The sequence below is a fragment of the Stegostoma tigrinum genome, chromosome 5 (assembly GCF_030684315.1).
Source record: "Stegostoma tigrinum isolate sSteTig4 chromosome 5, sSteTig4.hap1, whole genome shotgun sequence".
In the NCBI taxonomy this organism is placed as follows: Eukaryota; Metazoa; Chordata; class Chondrichthyes; order Orectolobiformes; family Stegostomatidae; genus Stegostoma; species Stegostoma tigrinum.
Window position 1 is genome coordinate 32,828,199 of NC_081358.1, and position 23,606 is coordinate 32,851,804.

General features: G+C 42.8%; 1 protein-coding gene across 6 annotated transcripts in view; it reads left to right on the plus strand.

The window, feature by feature from the left end:
* LOC125452090 (cytochrome P450 7B1) overlaps positions 1-10,099 on the plus strand; it is a 277,642-nt gene extending 267,543 nt beyond the window's left edge. For all 6 annotated transcript variants that reach the window (XM_048530069.2, XM_059645892.1, XM_048530068.2 and 3 more), the window contains one exon: positions 5,161-10,099. In XM_048530069.2, the coding sequence (XP_048386026.2) occupies positions 5,161-5,451 (291 nt within the window). In that variant the 3' untranslated portion in view covers positions 5,452-10,099. The remainder of the gene's footprint in view (positions 1-5,160) is intronic.
* Positions 10,100-23,606: the final 13,507 nt, after the last annotated feature.

Genomic DNA, 23,606 nt, shown 5'->3' on the forward strand with positions numbered 1-23,606 from the left:
AGGGAACAATAATTTATATTGCTTGATTGATTGATTGTCAGGTGTACCGCTGTACTGTGAAAAGCTTTGTTTATGAGCAGATCATGGTAAACAGGGATGTGCAGATCAAAAAACTTAGACAAAGTCATACAGGTTACTTTGCACAGGGAATGGACTAGGTGAGATCACCGTTAGCAAGATCAGCATTATTTGAGGCGAGAGCGTGCATTCACCAGTCTGATAATAGCCAGGAAGAAGCTGATCCTGAAGCTGCATGTGTTCAGGCTTCTGTATCTTCTGCCTGATGGAAGACGTTGTTGGACAGCATTACTAGGGTACAGTGGGTCTGTGATGATGTTGGCCACCTTTCTGCAGTAGCGAAATGAGTCCTTGGATGAAAGTTTGGCTTCGTGATGTGCATACCTCCTTCTGTTGTTTCTTATGTTCCTGGGCAGAGCCATTGCCTTACCAGGCTGTTATACCCCCAGACAGTACGCTTTCAATGGAGCATCTATAGAATTTGGTGAAGAACCTTAAGGACATGCCAAATTTTCTGAGCCGCCTGAGGAAGAAGAGGCATTGTTGTGCCTCCCCCCCCATGCAGCTACATAGGAGTCTACGACAGATTGGCAGTTATTGCCACTTGAAGAAACTTGACGCTCTCCACCCTGTCAAATTCAGTTCCTGTTGCTTGAGAAGCAGGATCCAAAATCCTTCAGTGATAATGGGAACTGCAGATGCTGGAGAATCCAACATAACAAAGTGTGGAGCTGGATGAACACAGCAGGCCAAGCAGCATCTCAGGAGCACAAAAGCTGACGTTTCGGGCCTAGACCCTTCTTCAGAGAGGGGGATGGGGTGAGGGAACTGGAATAAATAGGGAGAGAGGGGGAGGTGGACCGAAGATGGATCGAGGAGAAGATAGTTGGAGAGGAGAGTATAGGTGGGGAGGTAGGGAGGGGATAGGTCAGTCCACGGAAGACTGACAGGTCAAGGAGGCAGGATGAGGTGGTAGGTAGGAAATGGAGGTGCGGCTTGAGGTGGGAGAAAGGGATGGGTGAGAGGAAGAACAGGTTAGGGAGGCAGAGACAGGCTGGGCTGGTTTTGGGATGCAGTGGGGAGAGGGGATGAGCTGGGCTGGTTTTGTGATGCAGTGGGGGGAGGGGAAGAACTGGGCTGGTTTTGGGATGCAGTGGGGGAAGGAGAGATTTTGAAGTTTGTGAAGTCCACATTGATACCATTGGGCTGCAGGGTTCCCAAGCGGAATATGAGTTGCTGTTCCTGCAACCTTCGGGTGGCATCATTGTGGCACTGCAGGAGGCCCATGATGGACATGTCGTCTGAGGAAGGGGAGGGGGAGTGGAAATGGTTTGCGACTGGGAGGTGCAGTTGTTTATTGCGAACCAAGCGGAGGTGTTCTGCAAAGCGGTCCCCAAGCCTCCGCTTGGTTTCCCCAATGTAGAGGAAGCCACACCGGGTACAGTGGATGCAGTATACCACATTGGCAGATGTGCAGGTGAACATCTGCTTAATATGGAAAGTCATCTTGGGGCCTGGGATGGGGGTAAGGGAGGAGGTGTGGGGGCAAGTGTAGCACTTCCTGTGCTTGCAGGGGAAGGTGCTGGGTGTGGTGGGGTTGGAGGGCAGTGTGGAGCAGACAAGGGAGTCACGGAGAGAGTGGTCTCTCTGGAAGGCAGACAAGGGTGGGGATGGACAAATGTCTTGGGTGGTGAGGTTGCTTTGTAGATGGCGGAAGTATCGGAGGATGATGCGTTGCATCTGGAGGTTGGTGGGGTGGTGTGTGAGAATGAGGGGTTCCTCTTGGGGCGGTTGTGGCGGGGGCGGGGTGTGAGGGATGTGTTGCGGGAAATGCGGGAGACGCGGTCAAGGGCGTTCTCGACCTCTGTGGGGGAAAGTTACGGTCCTTGAAGAACTTGGACATCTGGGATGTGCGGGAGTGGAATGCCTCATTGTGGGAGCAGATGCGGCGGAGGCGGAGGAATTGGGAATAGGGGATGGAATTTTTGCAGGAGCGTGGGTGGGAGGAGGTGTATTCTAGGTAGCTGTGGGAGTCGGTGGGCTTGAAATGGACATTAGTTTTGAGCTGGTTACCTGAGATGGAGACTGAGAGGTCCAGGAAGGTGAGGGATGTGTTGGAGATGAACTTGAGGTTGGGGTGGAAGGTCCAGGAAGGTGAGGGATGTGTTGGAGATGAACTTGAGGTTGGGGTGGAAGGTGTAGGCTATCTCAGGTAACCAGCTAGAAACTGATGTCCATTTCCCACAACACATCCCTCACACCCCGCCCCCGCCACAACCGCCCCAAGAGAATCCCCCTCATTCTCACACACCACCCCACCAACCTCCGGATACGACACATATCCTCCGACACTTCCACCATCTACAATCTGACCCGACCACCCTCCTCCGTCACCCCCATCCCAGGCCCCAAGATGACTTTCCATATTAAGCAGATGTTCACCTGCACATCTGCCAAATGTGGTATACTGTGTCCATTGTACCCGGTGTGGCTTCCTCTAAACTGGGGAAACCAAGCGGAGGCTTGGCGGCTGCTTTGCAGAACACCTCCTTTCGGTTCACAGTAAACAACTGCACCTCCCAGTCGCGAACCATTTTAACTCCCCCTCCCATTCCTCAGACGACACGTCCATCATGGACCTCCTGCAGTGCCACAATTATGCCTCCCGAAGGTTGCAGGAACAGCAACTCATATTCCACTTGGGAACCCTGCAGCCCAATGGTATCAATGTGGACTTCACAAGCTTCAAAATCTCCCCTTCCCCCACTGCATCCCAAAACCAGTCCAGTTCTTCCCCTTCCCCCACTGCATCCCAAAACCAGCCCAGTTCTTCCCCTCCCCCCACTGCATCACAAAACCAGCCCAGCTCATCCCCTCCCTCCACTGCATCCCAAAACCAGCCCAGCCTGTCTCTGCCTCCCTAACCTGTTCTTCCTCTCACCCATCCCTTCCTCCCACCTCAAGCCGCACCTCCATTTCCTACCTACTAACCTCATCCCGCCTCCTTGACCTGTCCGTCTTCCCTGGACTGACCTATCCCCTCCCTACCTCCCCACCTATACTCTCCTCTCCACCTATCTTCTTTTCTCTCCATCTTCGGTCTGCCTCCCCCTCTCTCCCTATTTATTCCAGAACCCTCTCCCCATCCCCCTCTCTGATGAAGGGTCTAGGCCCGAAACGTCAGCTTTTGTGCTCCTGAGATGCTGCTTGGCCTGCTGTGTTCATCCAGCTTCACACTTTGTTATCCAAAATGCTTCAGTTGCTTTTCTCTGTTTTTTTGGGGTGATACGTAAGCTCAGTGCCACCAAACAGTTATACCCAATGAGTCAATTACTTACTCTGATAGACATTTTGTTGGTCAAGTGACAAAAAGAGATTCTAATCACAAATTATGCTTTTGACCTGGAATGTCGCACTGTCTGATAATACCTGCATGCCCTCATATTTTTCTGCAGTTTTCACAAATCTAAATGGACTATGTCAGATATTGTGTTGTGATATCCGATCAGCTACTTGCATGGTTATACCACTGAGCTTAGACTTTTGAAATGATTGATATTTGAAGCACATATGAGGTACATTTCTGGATTTTTTAGCTTAAGCTGTATCTTCTCATTTAGCAGTACATATATTTAATTTCAGGTCCTCAAAGCACCTGTATTCAGGTGACACTCAGTGTCACTAAAGGACCATTAACACTTGGACCACAGTCAGTAATTCGTATGTTGTATATTGCTGTTATATGCCCCAAATGTAATGCTCAATGAAACTACAATTAGGATTGTCTGCAGAAAATATTAATATTCTGACAAATGGGGTATTTCTACAAGGCTCAAATATTGGAAAATGTAAATGTGATATGACTCTGAGAGTCAACATTGAGTTCTGTCTTTTGCTTTGCATTTCTTCTTATTTGTTCATCCCAGTACAGTTTCAGTGATAACACAGTCACACGTAACAATTACATTGAAGGACTACCTTAAAGAAAACACACAAATCAGAGATGCAAGTATTTGGGACAAGTATAAACAAACTAAAATAGTCAAAACCTGAAGTTATTAGGAATGCTGCATTCAGTAGTAGTGCCAAGTGTTTTCACAGTGGCTTAGTAGAATCATTTGGCAATCATTAGACAAGAGAGAAAGTAAAAATGAGTTGGGGAACAGATTGTGTTCCACTTTGTGGGAGGCAGATTTGAATTTTCACAGTTAATCTGAATCTTCAGCTTCCTTTAGTGCCTTTTCCAAACCTCAATGAAATAACATAACATTTTCTGGCATTTACTCAGTTGGGACTACATTTCAGAGCAACCTATATATTTTACAACAAAATATGTAGGTTAATGAATATGTATGAAACACTTTTGAAATCGCAGGGGATAGGAATTAAAGGAAAGGACAGGAGGTTTAGGGGGGATGTGGGGAAAGATCTTTTCACTCAGAGGGCTGTGGGAATCTGGAACTCACTGCCTGTCAGGGTGGGAGAGGCAAAAACGCTCGTCACATTGAAGAAGTATTTAGATGTAGACTTGCGATGCCAAGGAATACAAGGCTATGCACCAAGTGCTGGGAAATGGGATTAGAATAGTTAGGTGGTTGTTTTTAACTGGTGTGGGCATGATGGGGCACATGGCCTTTCTTTGCATTGTAGATCTCTTGTGACTTTATGGTTCTGATAAATTTATTTACCTCATGAGAAGTTCCATCAGATTTATCTCTCTTACTGCCCACAAATTACTATTTAGCAAAGCATACAATTAATGTTTTACTTTTAAGCAACTTGAAGTGGACGCAAAACAATTGTACCGATATAATTTTGACTTAAAGGATTTTACTTAATCTTGCTTATATTAACTATTTTGTTTGAATGTCACTTTTAATGACCGTGATGTTGCCTTTGGCACTCCACTCAGTTGGCTCTGGGGCATACACTTATAAACATTGACAAAATGATTGATTACGGAAGGTAACATAGCCAAGGGCTCACCTGAGAGTGACGCACAGGTACAATTTCACTCAACATTAACTGGAAAAGAAAACAAGGCAGAGTGTGATATGAGCTGCCAATTTGTACTTCGACCCAAATCAAGTTTTACCTTCTTGTAACGATACGTAGAGACTTCTTTTAATTTCTATTTTGCAGGTGTACAAGTATAATCGCTTTGTGGAAAATGGAATGGAGAAGACTACCTTTTACAAGGGAGGAAGGAAACTTCGCTATTATTTGATGCCTTTTGGTTCTGGATCTAGCATGTGTCCTGGGAGACATTTTGCAGTCAGTGAGATCAAAATATTTCTCTCAATAATGTTAACTACACTTGACTTGGAAATCATTGAAGGGGAAAAGCCAGTCGGACTTAATAATGACCGTGCAGGCCTTGGCATCTTACTGCCTGATTCTGATGTCCAGTTCCGTTATAAATTGCATCAGTAAAGAAACGTGCTAAATTTCCATTTTCAGACTGAGAAAATGATATATTGGTGAGTCAGCACACCTGGTTTGATAGATATTTGACTGAAGGAATGGGAGTAATGCTTGCTGACTTTGGTTGAATCAAATCTAGTAAATTCTCTTCCTATATATAGAAGGAAAAAAAGCAACTTTTGGAAAATATTGTTGCAATTCTCCTTGTGTTCACGGCATTGAAAAATTCCTGTTTATTTCCTATTCATATCGAACTTTCCGATCTTTTAACTTGATGTTGAAACACGCATATATGAGTTGGAATAGATTTGGGTATCTGCATCTTTCAATGTGATTTTTCACATAATGCAAATACTTTTAAGGAACTGAGCTGGGTGAAGCTGGCAGTAGAGGGCTCATGTGATTTTCTGTCCTTTCAAAGTTTTGCAAAGACTCCAGCCTCCATAAATAAGCAGGGAAATCATAAGGTGTAATTAATCCAGGCCAGCTTGTTCAGATATAGTGAATTTAGTGAACTTTGCCTGCTAATTCATTTCATGATTGAAATATGCAGCCGTGCTGTTGAGTAGCTGGAAACCTGAACAGAAATTTGAGAGAGGCTAGCGTGGGTTGAAGGGAGCTGCTGGTACTTATAGCTAGCCTGCACTTTTAACTGAGATGTGCACTTTGACGGCAGAAGGTGCTGGAAGTAATTTGAAAATGCAGCTTTGACCTGGGAAAGAAACAGTATACAGAGAGTAAGCTCTAGGCTTCTTTTCAGCAGCAATGGAGGTCCTGATGTGAAAAATGTACAGGATACCTTCTAGACATCACTTCAAAACAGCGTGAGTGGATTAATCGTGTATAAGTGGCCAAGGTCATCGAAAATAACCTTTCAAGGCCATTTTCCACCAACTTTGCCACTAGCTTCCCACACGCTGCTTAATATACTGTATTGCTGTCATTCACCATCCACAAGTCCTACTGATTGAAAACTCAAGCCGCTCATTCATGGTTTTACATCACTCTTTCCCACTCATATTAACAACTGTCAGATTTCACATCCTGGCTAGAAATGTTGCCTGTTCCAGCTAGCATAGATCCTAGATCTAAAATGGTCTCGAACGCAGTCAACTTCACTCAAAAGGCCATCATCACAGAGCTGAGAGGCTGCAGGTTTTACCCGCAATGTGGGACAGATTTGAGTGAGCAGCCCCTAGCTGCAAGGGGGAGATCAGACGTTCTGGCCTGGATTTTTGTGTAGTAATGGAGGATCAGAAAATCTTCCAGAATAGCAGAAAGTGTACTGAGTTTGTATAGTTCACATTCTGGCTGCAGCATAGGCATATAATCCACAAGTTGGTGATCACAGTTTTATACAGTAGTTGTAAAGGAAATTGAGCCTGAATAGATCTAACAATTGTCAGTTATAAATCACATGCTCCTTAAAAATGAATAAAATATTTTGAGCTACTGCTGTCTTGAAGCATTTAAAAATAAACTGATCTAGAAGTTACAATATCTGTTTTTTTCATATTTACCAAAGAGCTCTTTACAAATCTGACTTCAACAAATTACAATTATATCAGCAGTGCATTCAAAATTGACAGTTTTATTGATATGGTGTTATGCAGAAAGTTTGCTTCGTAAGAGGTTACGCACTGGAATGGAAGTTGTTTTATTATTGCAAGGACTGCATTACAAGCTAGGGCCTTTGTTTTATTTTATCTTAGCATGGGTGCTGAAACTAATAACAGTAGATAAGATGAGACGAAATAGGAACAGGAGTAGGCCATTCCATAGGATCGTGGCTGATCCTACGTTCCTGAACACACTTTCCCCATAAACCTCAATTTCCCGACAGATCAAGAATCTGTCTCAGCCTTAAATATACAGAAGGACTCTGCCCCTACAGCTCTCTGTGAAAAAGAGTTCCAAACATTCTCAACCCTCTGAGAGAAGAAATTCCTCCTCATGTCAGTCTTAAATTAGAGCTCCTTTTATTCTGACACAATGCCCTCTAGTCCTAGTCTCTCCCATTCTCCCATGAAGAGAGAACCAAGCTTGATCTGTTAACCAGCTTACCTCACTACACTGCCCTGCCCATAAGTGCATCCATTCTGCTTCCTGAAGTCTGGGCCCAAATCCAGACAGCAGCACCTCTCCTCTGTGAATGTTAACTCTGATACGGCTGTCTCAGGAGCAAAAATCTAGCCCACTGTATTTCACTGAAGCATGGGGAGGAGAATTACTCTGTGTACAGCCCCTTACTGCAGGTTCTTCTCCTCCACCACTTCCTTCCTCTTCCTGAATGTCCTTTGTGTCACCTCAGCTAAATCTCCCAGTCATGTTGCAGGTCAAGAGGAATAGAAACTGCAATAATAAAGATTAGCACCAGGAAGTGAGAACCAAACCCCTTACCATGTGCCATTCCACTCTGAAATCGTCAACTTTAAGTAATAATAGGACCATAAAAGCTTTGCTAACCCTATTCTAGCCAATAGAATAACATCATCTACTATCCTGAATCGAGTCAATGATTCCTTTAAATATCCCTGGTGGAAGAGTGGAGGGGATTACTTCTTGCTACTGACTGGACGCGCAGCTTCGTGAGATTAACATAGGGTGTAAGCTGAAGTTTTACATTACAAAATGGTACTACTAGAATCAAATCGGTGTTTCATACTGATGTATGTGTAATCTAATTTCTGTCTTTGTCGATATATTTCCATATGCTAACATACTCCCAAAATGGCATTCATATGACCCACGTCACGGTCCCATTTCAGACTAAACCTTAGTTTAGTATTTAACAGAAAGTATGACACAAATACATTTTGTGGTCACAGAATACAAAAGTAACAACATTATACTAAGCTATTATATAACTCTCATTAGATCTCAGCAAGTCAAATACATACAGTTCTGATCGCCACTCTTCAGGAAGGATGTCTAGACATTAAAGAGCATTCGGATTGAGGGTTGGGTTTAATCAGTACAGGTAATCTTTTTTTGTTTGTTCATGGGAGGCAGGTGTCACTGATTAGGCCAGCATTTGTTGCCCATCTATAATTGTCCAGAGGGCAGTTAAGAGACAGCTATATTGCTCTGGGTCCGAAAGGACAATTGTATGGCATGGTGGCTCAGTGGTTAGCATTGCTGCCTCACAGCACCAGGGACCTGCATTTGATTCCAGCCTTAGTGACTGTATGTGTGAAGTTTACATGTTCTCCCATGGCTGTGTGAGTTTCCTCTAGTATTCTCCCACAGTCCAAAGATGTGCAGGTTAGGTGGACTGGCCAAGCTAAATGGCCCAAAGTGACCAGGGATGTGCCGGCTGGATGGGTTAGCCATGGGAAATGCAGTGAAATGGTGGTGGTAGGGGGTGTGCATCTGGTTGGAACTGTGGAAGGTCAGTGTGGACTTGATGGACAGACTGGCCTTCTTCCAAACTGTAGGGATTCTGTGATTTTATGACATTGGTGAACCAGATGGGCTTTTGTGATAATTGACATTAGTTACATAGGTGAAATTTAGCAAGCTTTTAATTCCAAGTTTTATTCAGTTAAAATTTCACCATCTTCCATAATGGGATTCAAACCCCATGTACGTAGAACATTCACTTGGGGTTCTGCATTATTAGTCCAATGGCATCACTATTGCATCACCATCCTACCTTCAGTCCCACATCTAATGTTGATCAAAATACCACCTCCTGTGTTTATTTATTGATTCCATGATTAAAATATGCTTGAATATTAATTTTGATCTGAATCTGGTAAATATTCTGTCACAATAAAATTCTGAAATTCATTGTTTTGTCCTTTGTAATTACAATTCCTGTCAAAAGATGCAGATAATAAGCTGTTGGAAAAGTCTTTGCTGCCACAATCCATTAATGTTCCCTTTTAGCTTTCAAATGTTATGTATTTTACTATATTATAATATTATAAGAAAATAAAAGTTGTATCTTACTTTGTTTCTGAGACAGTACCAGACAATGATTCTACTCATGCCTGTTTGAGATTGTGCGCAAAAACAAAGTTGCTGGAAAAGCTCAGCAGTTCTGAGGAAGGGTCACTGGACCCGAAATGTTAACTCTGTTTTTTCCTTCACAAATGCTGCCAGACAGGCTTAGATTTTCCAGCAACCTTGCTTTTTGTTCCTGATTTACAGCATCCACAGTTCTTTCAGTTTTTATTCTGTTTGAGATTATGTTCATTGTAAAAAAAATCTATTTTATATGGAAGATTTGCTTTAATTCCATTACATTTTAGTTTACTGATAAATTTTAATATAAAACGAAACCTGCAAATACAGCAGAAGGAGCTGTAATTATCATCTAAAATAGTTCTTGATAGTTATAATCCCTTCATGAATATAACTGTGTTTAGTTTCCTGTGTATAAGTAAACACACAAGTGGGTGGGCAATGTCATGATATAATCATGTATTGGATCCTGTTCTAGTTTTATTATGTTAAGCTAATAATGCAAAATGAAGAGTAAAAATCAAATTAAGGTTGTGTAATAAGCTTCTAGCTGGGTTTAATTGTGTGACCAATATAAAATGAAGTTGGGCTATGAAAGCAAGTATCTGGAGGTCTACCTTCTGTGGCAAGGCATCACTTGTGATCGTTGCGGTTTGCTGGAAGTTTGTGTAACATTTAATCTTTAATAAATAGCATACATTTTACTCCATTTCCAGCAATTTGTCATTGATATGCAGAGAATGCATTGTTTCATTTCTATTATTGCAAACTTCACATTCGTAACACTGTACATTTTACATTTAGAAGTGTGCCTACAATGTAGTTCTACAGTAATGCGACCATAACAAAGGGTCCATCCACTATGATCTTAGTTGTAAGAAACCTACAGTACAGAAGCAGACCCTTCAGCCCATCAAGTCTATGCTGGTCAAAAACAAGCCTGATTCTATTTTTCAGAATTTGGCCCTTAGCTATATATGCCTGGACGTGGTACGTTCATATCTAAATGCGTCTTCAGAACTATCTAGAGCAGGTCTGGTATTATCTGTGGAGAGAAGACAGAGTTAACATTTTGGATCCAGTGGCTCTTTGGAACTAAGCAGACTTTTGACCAGTCATCCTATCTAAATTCATCTGCAAACTCCATTTGTCTTCTTCACACCATTCCTTTCTACCTTTGCACCATCTGTGAATTTAGCTACCACACCTCCACTCATCTAAGCCATTAATGTGTACTGTCACATCCTACCCATCAGAAACTGACTTAATTAAGTGCACACTCTGTTTTTGTGAGCCAGCCAACCTTCAATCCCTGATAATATATTACTCTGTACACCAACATTTCCTGTCAGTGTGGCAGCAGCTTCCAGAAGTGGACAACATTCAATGGCACATCAATTGACCTGTGCTTCTTGCAACTGCCCAAACTTCTTGTTTCTGCCATAATTTTTGAATTAGGACTTTATCCATTGCCTCTGTACATTCAAGTACAGTATAACGACAGAATCACATTTGTCCACAGCACATGAGTCCTTTGATGTACTTTCGTAAGATGCTGAGACATGATTTTACCTTCAGGAAAATCATACCGGCTGTTGCGCTTTTCAAGTGCCCAGCTACACCTTCCCTAATGACCAAGTGAAAACTTTCCCCAGACTGACTTTTAAGTGCCTATTGTTTCATGTTTTCTGATTCCATTTCTTTTGAATAGGGAAGTTATATTGGCCACTTTACAGTTTAATGGAAACTTTCCAGAATTGAGCAAAATTCTGATTAATTAAAACCAATGCTTATACTGCCTTATTAGTCACTCTTTTAACACTCTAGGATAAAGACCATCTGGACCCAAAAACTTGTCAATCTGCAGCTCAGTCAATTGGCTTAGTGCATTTCCTTAGTGATTGTAACTTCATAAAGTTCCCCTTTCTTCCACCTGTTAATTTACAACTATTACTGGAATTATTTTATATCCTCCATAAGTGAGGATAATAATCCACAGCAAAATTTGTTCAATTTTTAACTTTACATACCTGTTGGAACTCTTGCTGTTGTTTTTATATTTCTAGCTAGCTTCCTCTTGTACACTAATTTCTTCCACATAATCAACCCTTTAGTAATTCTGTGCTGTCCTTTAAATTCTGAGTATTCATTTGAAGAGCTGCTCACCTTTGCACAGATATGACATTTTCCTCTTGTTTTCATCCTACTTCACTAAGGCATGTACAGTGGAGTCCTCCTTTTAGAGCTTTTCTTTATTGGAATCCGTATTTATATTTGTGGATATATCATATTTTCTTGGAGAGTGCTTGTAAATAAACCTGGTAAACACAAGACCAGATACAAAGGAATGTACAGTTTATTTTACACACAAATAAGTGAACATGCAAAGCAACAAATAAAATTTATGCCACACAAATGCAAGGCAATGATAATCTCAAAGACAGAGAGAATCTGACCACTGCCCCTTAACATTCAACAGCATTACTGCCACTATCAACATCCTGGGGGTTACCATTTGACCAGAAATTGTACTTAACTAGCCATATAAATACAGTGGCAACAAGAGTATGAACAGAGATAACAAAGTGTGGAGCTGGATGAACACAGCAAGCCAAGCAGCATCTTTTTGTGCTCCTAAGATGCTGCTTGGCCTGCTGTGTTCATCCAGCTCCACACTTTGTTGTCTCGGATTCTCCAGCATCTGCAGTTCCCATTATCTATGAACAGAGATAGGTAGTTGTCCCCCTCTGATCTTTGACTTAGATCTGGTTTGCTGCAAAATGTGTATATGACCTCATGTTTATGCAAGTTGCTTGTACGTTCCTTGCTACGGTTGCCATACTGCTGCATCTGTCTTCTGTTAGTTTTTATTCTGTGGTCTTTGAAGCCAGGTTTATCGCATAAGCTGGCCCAGTGTCCTTTTAGATGGCAAGCTGGGGGAGAAGATGGCCTAGTGGTGTTATCGCTGGACTGTTAATCCAGAGACCCGGATAATGTTCCCAGGGCCCAGATTTGAATCCCACTATGGCAGATGGTGGAATTTGAATTCAATAAATATCTGGAATTAAGACTCCAATGATGACCATGGATCCATTGTTGATTGTTGGAAAATCCCATTTGCTTCACTAATATCCTTTAAGGAAGAAAACTGCCATCCTTACCTGGTCTGGCCTACATGTGACTCCAGACCCACAGCAATGTGGTTGACTCTTAACTGTCCTCTGGGCAATTAGGGATGGGCAATAAATGCGGCCTGGTCAGAGACAACTTCATCATGTGAATGAATAAAGAAAAAAAAGCCATGCAGGACAGCTTCGTGGAGGATGCAATAGTCCTCAGTTTCCACACAACCTACTTGCATTTCATATCCTGGGTAACAAGGAGCGGGATCAGTTCATTCAGCATCTCAAACCTGCACTGCCATTTAATAAAATGATAACTGATCTGGCCTGTAACCTCAAATCCACATCCCCACCGACCCCTGAACATCTTTCACCTACTTATTAATAAACTATCCACCTCTGCTTTAAATTTTCCTCCACCTTTCAAGGAGGTGAGTTCCAAAGGCTTCTGTTGCTCCATAAGAAAGCACTTGCCTCACCTCTGCTTTAAATGGGCAGTGCCTTATTAACCCAATAGGAAGGGCTTATGGGCCAAATACTGGCAAATGGGACTAGATTAAATTAGGGTATCTGGTAGGTATGGATGATTTGGACTGAAGTGTCTATACGTCTCTATAACCAACAGTGACCCCAGTCTTCTTTAAGAGGAAGCAATCTCTCTGCACCCCCGCCAAGATTTCTCAGTTTCTTCTAAGTTTCAATTAGGTCACCTCTTGATTTTCTAAACTGTAACAATTACAAGACAAGCCTATCCAACATTTTCTCAAAACACAGTCTGCTCATTTTAGGTATAACACAGTGTGGAGCTGGATGAACACTGTAGGCCAGGCAGCATCAAAGAAGCAGGAAAGTTGACATTTCGGTTCAGGGCCATTCTTCAGATTTTACTGTATTATCTTTGACTCCAGCATCTGCAGTTCTTACTATCTTTGCTCAATTTAGGTGTTAGTCTGATAAACCTCCTTGAAACTGCTGTAATGTATTTACATCCCTCCTTAAATAAGGTGAGCAAGACTGCACACTGTATTCCAGATATAATATCAACAACGCCCTACAAAAATGAACCATAACCAGTCCACTTCTGTATTTGAGATAACAAGGTGTGAAGATGAATGAACACAGCAGGCCAAGCAGCATCTTAGGAGCACAAAAGCTGACGTTTCGGGCCTAATACCCTTCATCAGAAAAGGGGGATGGGGAGAGGGTTCTGAAATAAATAGAGAGGGAGAGGTGAATCGAAGATGGGTAAAGGAGAAGATAGGTGGAGAGGAGACGGACAAGTTAAAGGGGTGGGCACGGAGCCTGTAGAGCTGAATATAGGTGTGGAGGCAGGGAGGGGATAGGTCAGTCCAGGGAGGACGGACAGGTCAAGGGGGCGGGATGAGGTTAGTTGGTAGGAAATGGAGGTGTGGCTTGAGGTGGGGGGAGGGAATAGGTGAGAGGAAGGACAGGTTAGGGAGGCAGGGACGAGCTGGGCTGGTTGTGTGATGCAGTGGGGGGAAGGGGAGATTTTGAAGCTTGTGAAGTCCACATTGATACCATTGGGCTGCAGGGTTCCCAAGCGGAATATGAGTTGCTGTTCCTGCAACCTTCGGGTGGCATCATTGTGGCACTGCAGGAGGCTCAGGATGGACATGTCATCTAAGGAATGGGAGGGACAGTGGAAATGTTTTATGACTGAGAGGTGCAGTTGTTTGTTGCGAACTGATCATAGGTGTTTTGCAAAGTGGTCCCCAAGCCTCCGCTTCGTTTCCCTAATGTAGAGGAAGCCACAACAGATACAGCAGATGCAGTATTTGCCTTCCCACAACAAATGAGAAGGTATTATTAGCTTTTCTAATTACTTGTTGTACCTGCATGTTAGCCTTTTGCAATTGATACACTGAGACACCCAGATCCCTCTGCTTCAGCTTGTCAGTAAATTTGGCATTTCGTGCCAGTGTGCTACCCACTACACCAGGAGCTTTCATTTTCCACAATAATGTGTGATGTGGCACTTAAACAAATGCTTCCTGGAAATGTAGATACAGTATATCTATGAGTTCCTCTTTATCCACAGCTCATCTTACTTCCTCAAAAAGCTCTAATAGATTGGTTAAACATGATTTCTCTTTCTCAAAATCATGGCAACTCTGCCTGGTAACCTTAACTAATCCAACTGCCCTGCTAGAGCTTAAATAGTAGTTACTAACATGTTCCTGATGACAGGTTTTAAGCTAACTGACCTCTAGATTACTGCATTCCATCTGCCTCCCTTTCTGAATAAATGAGTTAAATTTGCCGTTTTCCAGTCTAATGAGATCTGGTTTGAAACCAGGGAGTTTTGGACAATGAAAACATCAACTATTTGATAGCCACGTTTTATTTTTTCTAGAATGTGGATGTTGCTGACCAGACCAGCAGTATGTCATCAAGGTAGCAGCAGAAGAGGGCACCTGCGCTGGAGACTGTCCACTGTGAGCATTTTTATTTTCTTCATTCTTGTTGTTTTTCTTTACACTGTACACTTATTCCCCTTTGCAACCATCAGCAGTGATGAGGAATCCCAGCACAGATTTGAGTGAGCCCAGCGCGGACCTGGTTACAGTGAAGAATGGGCCCCTATTTACTTTCCAGGTCACGCACAGGACCTGGCATCAAAATTAGCAGCTGCTAGATTGGTAGAGGCCCAGCAGTGAAAAATGGTGCCTGAGGATCAACAACTTCATCATTGGTTTTGTCTGGAGCCGGCGGTGGTGAAGCGGTAGCAGGAAGCCATCACAGTGACATCAAGGTGGGTCTAGTGGTGAACAATATGACGCTGACAGTGGGTCCAGCACAGGCAGTGCCGAGGCGGTGGTGTAGGAGAGTTGGCCCAATGGCAAAAGATGGTGCCTGAAGAGCAGCGACATCAATGTTGGTTGGATCCAGTGTAGACGATGGAGTGGAGGAGGGATAGTAGTGCAGGCATGGTTGATGATGAGCTGGCTCAGAAGGGATAGACTCCCTTTAAGCTATATTGTTTTTCTCTTATTCACAAAACTACCCAAAATAACATCAGTTTGTGGTGCCACTGAAAAAGCTTTTCACTGTATTGCTCCTAAGATGCTGCTTGGCCCGTTCTATTCATCCAGCTCCACACTTTGTTATCACTGTATTGTACTGTGTTTCTCACTGTAAAATACACACGACAATAAAGGCATTTATTCAGATCCAAATCATTCATGTATTTCCCATCCCTAAATATCCTGCAGAAGGCAGTGGTGGGCTGCCTTCCTAAACTGCTACAGTCCTTGGAATATACAAACAACCACAGTATTGTTCAAACCCGGTGACCTTTTAAGACTCTAGGATGTTATATCAAAGTCAAGGCACTTACATTTTCAGTTCCTGATTTGTAGCTGATTGACTGATGCAAATTACCTGTACAATACATCTGCCACCCCTTTGTTTTTCATTATCAGTTCTCCATACTCACTTTCATAGGCCCAACGCTCACTTTATTAATGTTTTCCTTTTTAAAATATGTATGAAAATTCTTTCTACCTGTTTTTGGTTTGGGCTGAATGTTTCTATCCTTTGAATGATGTGGGCAATGATGAGTCAGTTGGGAACAAATGGTGAAATTGGAAGAATTAGATTCTCAAAGATGAGATAAAGAAGATTGATTTTTCCACCTAAGGTTCAAATCAGAAGATGAGCCCCTCACGAGTGAATGGTAAGAGGCCTCCTTACATGCATTTATATCTCATTAATATTTAATCCCACTTCAATTATGTGCACTTCCTGCTCTCACACGTGATGGAGAGAACTAGAATGACAAGAACACCTGACATGAAATACAGCATGGGGAGCCGGTAGCCCCAGATCATTGGTCGCTCCTCTAAGCTCCCACCTTGAGCATTAAACCCCAACATGTCAGTGATTGGCCATATGCCCTCCCTCTATGTACAAGTCTCACCACATCATGGTACACCCTGTCCACTTCAATGCTGCCATTCAGAATGCACCAGCACTTTCATTGTAATGCTCAGCCCAGTATAATCGCACACTGGCACCCGACCCCAACATTGGAGCAAGATGTATCTCAGCATTCTTTGCTTGCGTACTTTGTGCTCAGTTATTTTGAACCTACTCAGATGCTTGCAGCATCTTTGCCTTGCCCTGCCTTGATCTTTATTGTACTTTGCCATCCCATTTCGAATGTTGGGGAGTTGGAGGGGTTCGATTACCAAGCTGAGCCTAACACTTACTTGCCCTGTGTTGCCTTCTGACTTCATCCAAATCACAAATGCACAATGGAAATGACAAATGGCTGCCACCTGTAGTGGGGGGAGGGGGAGGTTGGGAAGGAATGGGGGAGTGGGGGGCCGTGATGTTACGTGGGGAGGTGGAGGGTGTTTTCTTTCTATCTCAACACAAGGGCTCAACTTGCCAGTGAGGTGAGGCTTTCAGTCAGGCACTTACAGAGTACAGGTTGAAGACATCTGTAATCACAGCATCCATGAAGCCTAAAAGGGTCTTGTGGCACAGTGGTAGCGTCTCTGCCTCTGAGCCAGGACATCCAGTTTCAAATCCCACCGCTGCAGAGGTATGTAATGACGACTCTGAACAGGTTGACTGGGGAAATATATCTATGAATCTGAAGTAATCACAGGTGATGTTAAAAGTATCACCTGCAGGACACAGTTCACGAATACAACCTGAGCGCCCATTGGCATGGGGCTGATTTCCACTCACCTTAAAGACGAAGTATTCACCAACATGGTCTTGTGTGCAATATTGTAATGTCAGAGTGAGGTGGTAGATAAAGCTCCAGTAATTCAACTGCACCTACAATCTCTTGCTCTATTTGCATGTCATTACTTGAGCTGCATACAGCACAATAAGGTCCATGGAGAGGTATTCATTCTGTCTTCAGGAAAACTTCTCAAAGGTTTTCCACAGCCCACTTACAGAAGGCTACACTGAACTCTCACTTTTATTTAATGTAAATGCTGACCACTTTCATTGCTAACAGCCTGTTCTGTTTCTGATATTCCCCACAAGGGAATGTGACCAATTGCTCCAACCACATCAGGGGGCTATGAAGGGGCAGAGAAATGAAGGAGAAGCAGATGCATCAATGCGTCCAGGACTTGTGGCAACATCCAGGGCCTGCTAAAAACACTCCATATGAAGTTGGTGTATGGCATATAATGTGGGAAAATATAAAGTTATTCATTTTGGATGGGAGAACAAAAGTACAGAAAGTTATTTAAATGAAGAAAATCTGCAGAAAGCTGCAACACGAAAGGACTTGGGGAAGCTTGTGTACGAAAGACAGAAAGCTAGCACATAGGGATATAGGTAGTCAGGAAGGCTAATGGAATATTGGCCCTTATTTCAAGAGGCTTAGAGCATATTATAAGAATGATCCCCAATATGGAGGGATTATCTAATGAGCAAAGGTTAAAAGATTGGGACTCTATTCACTGGAGTTCAGAAGAATGAGAGGTGATCTCATTGAAACAAATAGAATTCTTAAGGGGTTTGACAAGGTAAAGGCTAAGAGGATGTTGCCCCTCATAGGAGAGTCTAAGTACAGCAGGTATAGCCTCAGAATAAAGGGGTGTCAATTTTAGACTGAGGTAAGGAAGAAATCCAGGAAAGCAGTCATGAAGTGTGTTGGAACATACATTATCTTACTGAATGATTGAGAATGTCCAAGTGGCAGAACAACCTACTTCTGTTCTTGTTTCTTATGGTTTTTTAGTCACGCTTGAAGGTCCCCTCAGGATGCACAGGTACAGGAATCTCAGGAAATATTATCCATAAGAATTAGGAGCAGAAATAGGCCATTCAGCCCATTGAGTCTGCTATGCCAATCCATCAGATCATGGCTGAACTGATAATCATCAACTCCACATTCCTGTCTTTTCCCCAGAGCCCTTGACTCCCTTTCAGAATAAGAATCTGTCTCTTCCAATCTTGAGCATAATAAATGGGAATGGTTGAGTAGGGATAAGGTGCCAGGTGAATAATGCAGATAAGGAGCTATATATATGCTTCAGTTAAATTCAAAGGTAGCCAAGAGAGGGGTGTTGGTTCCAGCAGGGCCAGATGAGTGGAACAGATCCAAAGGGGTTGAGGTTGGGTGAGGTCAGTGGATTAGTAGATGTTTCTTCAGGGAGTTTAGGGGATTAGAGGGAGGGCACGGGATATTTTGCGGTGTCAATGTTGAGTTGAAATTCAATAGCTACCCAATGGTTAGAGTAAGTGTTAACTTTCCTAATTTAACTACAGAGCAGAAATAAGTCAGAACCTTCCAACAATCTGACTTTAATGGATTCTTTCTTAGGATTGCAGACACAGGGGCATTGCCCATCAGAAAATTCAAATTGTCAGGCAACTTCCAGAGATCCAGTTGTATCAGGGTGTGGTCCCAATGTGTAACTCCAGCCTACAATGCTCCAATGATTCTCTGCCCCCATCAAAACATCTGGGCTATTACTTAACACATCATAAAGCCAAGAGCCTTTTAATTACTCTATGTTAGAAAAACTATTTAAATAATTGCTGTGGACAAATGCTATACCTTCCTGTTTAAAATGACCCATAAACCAGATCTTGGCAAAGCAATTTGACTCAGTACAAAGCATTCAGTAAGCAATTCCGCTGATTTTCATCAGAACTGCTGTTGCTGGTGTTGCTCTCATTCCTTGTATCTTTGCCTGTCTCTCCTTGTTTCTGTTACCCATACAACATATTAATAGAGACTTGACTAACTTCAGTCTGTCTCATTGAGAAACCCATACTGTAATAGATATTAAGCGAATTACTCAAACTACCATGAATTTAAACAGGTCATTATAGCCATTTAAAATTCCTCTGTCTTGGCATTTAGCTGACTACAGACAGCTAGCTGATCTCCTGCTAACATAATTCCTGATGTTTATGCACATTGTTTGACAACCTCATATATTTCTCTTGTGTGGTGGTTACTAGTGCAATAATGATTACTTTAACAATAATATCTAAATGTGGGAACAGTCACTTAAAAAAAATTACCAAATGTCGCATCAAGCAAATAATTTTCCTCTTAGGCAAAGTCCCCCTTCTGGTATTTTATTACATGATGATCACAATTATTCCAAAGCAAATTTATAATGGCACAGCCTTTGAAAATAAAACTTTTCTATTGATTTAAAAATAAACCAGGAAATTTTTGCAGTGTTTAAGTTGGAAATATTATATAAAAACCAAAAGAATTGTGGATGCTGTAAATCAGGAACAGTAGCAAAGTTGCTGGAAAAGCTCAGCAAGTCTGGCAGCATCTGTGGAGGAGAAAACAGAGTTAACGTTTCAGGTCCGGTGACCCTTCCTTAGAACTGATGGCGGCTGGGAAAACATCAGTTTATATGCAGAAGATAGGGAGGCGTGTGGGGTAGGGTGTAAACTATAGGATAGAGCCCAAACGGAGGAAAAGACAGTTGGACAGACAAAGGAGTTGCTAACGATCAGGCTGGGAGGGTGACTAGTTGTTATTGGGGACTGTTAGTGACTAACAACAGGGTGGGGGGCAGTGGTGATGTGGAGTGGCAGGCTCTCACGTAGCCTATGAGATCACTGATCTAGAAATCACTGGCATACGGTAGTCCATTTAGAAATGGGACTGCTGCCCCATTCTGAGGAAGTGTCACAAGACCCAAAACATTAACTCTGTTTTTTCCCTTCACAGATGCTGCCAGACCTGCTGAGCTTTTCCAGCAACTTTGTTCTTGTGCTAGAAATGGGTGCTGACGTATTTATCAAAAAGGTGAATTATGAATTAGAGGTTTAGTGAAAGCAACATCTCCTCTCCAAATTCCATCCTTACATATTCCTGACTCCCTTGCCACGCCTTCCTGACACCCTGTCGATATTTCTCCACTCCCTATCCTTATCTCCTGATTCCCTCTTCATATCTCCTTGACTCTTTCTATCACCCTGACTCTCCCTCCATTTCTCTCTGAACCCTTCTCTGTGTCTCTCCCACTCCCTCTTTATGCCTCTGACTCACTCTCTATATCCCTCTCCCTATCTCTCTGACTCCCTCTCCATATTTCCTTACTCCCTCTCCATATCTCCCTGACTCCCTCACCAATAAATCTATTTCTCTTCACAGAACTGAATACCATCAGCAGCAATGCCTGTCCTGACAGCCTGGGCACACCTGTCCCCTCTGTCACCACCACAGACGTCAACTAAGTCGACCTATGGAAAGTGATGGGCGTGGACGATGTCCCTGGCTGAGCGCTCAGATCCTGTGTGGGCTAACTGCATCATGGCCTGGTGCGGCAACTGGTCTGCCCAGGACCGTACAAAACTAATGAAGGTTGTGAACTTATCACGGAAGCCAACCTCCCAAACATAGAGATAGTAGGAACTGCCGATGCTGGAGAAATATTTCGCTTGGGAACTCTGCAGCCCAAGGGTATCAATGTGGATTTCACAAGCTTCAAAATCTCCCGTCCCTCGACCACATGCCAAAACCAACCCAGCTAGTCCCCGCCTCCCTAACCATTCCTCCCACTTCAAGCCACACCCCCAACCCCTACCCACTAATCTCATCCCGCTCCCCTGACCTGTCCGTCCTCCCTGGATTGACCTATCCCCCCCTAACTCCCCACCTACATTCACATTCACCGGCTCTAACCCTGCCTCTTGGACCTGCCTGTCTCTTCTCACCCTATCTTCTCCTTTATCCATCTTCTATGCGCCTCCCCCTGTCTCCCTATTTATTTCAGAATCCCCTTCCCCTACCCCATTTCTGAAGAAGGGTCTTGACCCGAAATGTCAGCTTTCCTGCTCCTCTGATGCTGCTTGGCCCACTGTTCATCCAGCTTCACACTGTGTTATCTTCCAAACATAGACTCCATTTACATTTCTCGTTGCCGCCAAAAGGCTGCCAACATCATCAAAGACCCTCTTACCCCAGTAATGCTCTCCTACAATATGTCCCATCAGGCAGAAGATACAGAAGCTTGAAGACATGCATCAACAGGTTCAAGAATCACTTCTTCTCTGCTGTTATTAGACTTCTGAATGGACGCCCTATTTTCAAATAATGTTGATCTTGCTTCTCACACCTCCTGTGTAGTGAAACCTGTATGCCTCACTCTGTCTAAGCACCCTATGATCTGTCCTTGCTTACTGTGATCTACCTGTACTGCTCACAAACAAAGCTTTTCACTGTACATAGGTACTCATGACTATAACAAATCAAATCAAGATGGTTTTCCCAGTATGGAAAGAATCATCTTATGTACAGGAAGTGAAATATACAAAGAGTGAAGGAGTGAATGGGAAGGAAGGTGGGTCAGAGGAATGTGTTATACCTTCTGTACTTAAAAACGAAGCTGCTGCGGAAAGGGGAAAAGATGTTCAATGTGATAGAGGAATGGACCAGGGTCTCACAAAGAGAATGCCAAAATGAAATGCCACACTTAATGACAGCATCATGCTGGGAGTAGTCAAAATACTTGTTAAAATTTTATATGTACTGCAATTTACACAAAGGTTATTTCATTGCATTGAAAATGGTATAAAAAAATTCACAAAGGTATCAGTCCAATTTTCAGCATGACCTATTACTATCATTTTCAAGTAAATATTATAACAGACAACTTTCCAATATTCCACTTTTTTTGCATTGTCAGTAGTTTCCAATTGAGAAAAACTTACTAAGATCAGTTAGTTCATGATATATGGTTGCTGGTCCCTGCAGTTCTCAAGAACGTGAGAAATATGATCGGGGCAATAATGTTGATGTTTTGAAAACAGTTCACATTACAGAAGGGGAAGTGCTGGAGATCTTAGAAAACATAAAGGCGGCTAAAACTCCAGCACCTGATCAAGTGTATCCCAGGACATTGTGGGAAGTTAGTGAAAAAAGTACAGGCTGTCTAGCAGGAATATTTGTATCATTTATAAAGACCACTGAAGTACTGGGTGGCGAGGTCTTGTGCCATTGCTTAAGAAAGGCTGTAAGGAGAAGCCTAGAAACTCCAGGCCTGCGCGTCTGACACTGGTGGTGGCTGGGTTGTTGGAGGTGATTCTGAAAGATAGGATTTGCATGCATTTTGAGAGGCAAGAGCCAATTAGGAGTAGTCAGCAATGTTTTTCTGCAAGGAAAGTCATGTCTCACAAACTTGATCGAGTTTTTTTTAATGAAGTGACCAATATGTTTGATGAGGACGGAGCGGTAGACATTGTTTATTTAGACTTTTGTAAAGCCTTTGGCAAGGTTCAACATAGTAGACTAATTAGTGAAGTTAGACCACATGGGATTCAGGGACAGCTTGCCGATCACATACAAAATTGGCTTTACAGTTGGATACAGAGGGTGGTGGTGTAGAGCTGTTCTTCTGATTGGAGACCTGTTCCACAGGGATCAGTACTGGGTCCATGTTTGATTGTCATTTATATAAATAATTTGGAAGCGAATATAGAAGGCATGATTAGTAAATGAAGGAGTGGCAGATGGAGTTTAATTTTGATAAATGTGAAGCATTACATTTTGGTTAAACAAACCTTTGCAATTCATGGTAAGGCCCTGGGTAGCGAGGTAGAACAGTGCTACCAACATCCATTTCAAACCTATTGACTGCCACAACTACCTCGATTACACCTCCTCTCAACCATCTTTCTGCAAAAAACTATCCCATATTCCCAACTCCTCTGCCTCTGCTGCATCTGCTCCCAGGATGAGGCATTCTACTTCAGGATATCCCAAACAGCCTTCTATTTTAGGGACCATAATTTCCCCTCGGCTGTAATTAAGGATACCCTCAAACGCATCTCCTCCATTTCCTGCCCTTCTGCCCTCAAACCCTCTCCCCCCAACAACAATAAAGATTGAGTTCACTTAGTCCTCACATCCACCACTCTGAAATAGCAGTCTGATGAATTGAATTGAGATGACCAAAGCACATTCCATAAAGCAAAGAGAGAAGGCATTATGAAACTGAACAATGTTCAGACTCAAGAATTTGATGTGAAAATATAGTAGTATGCCCTGTTATACAACCATTTTTATTTTGTTTGCAAACTTGTTGGAGAAAAACTACCACA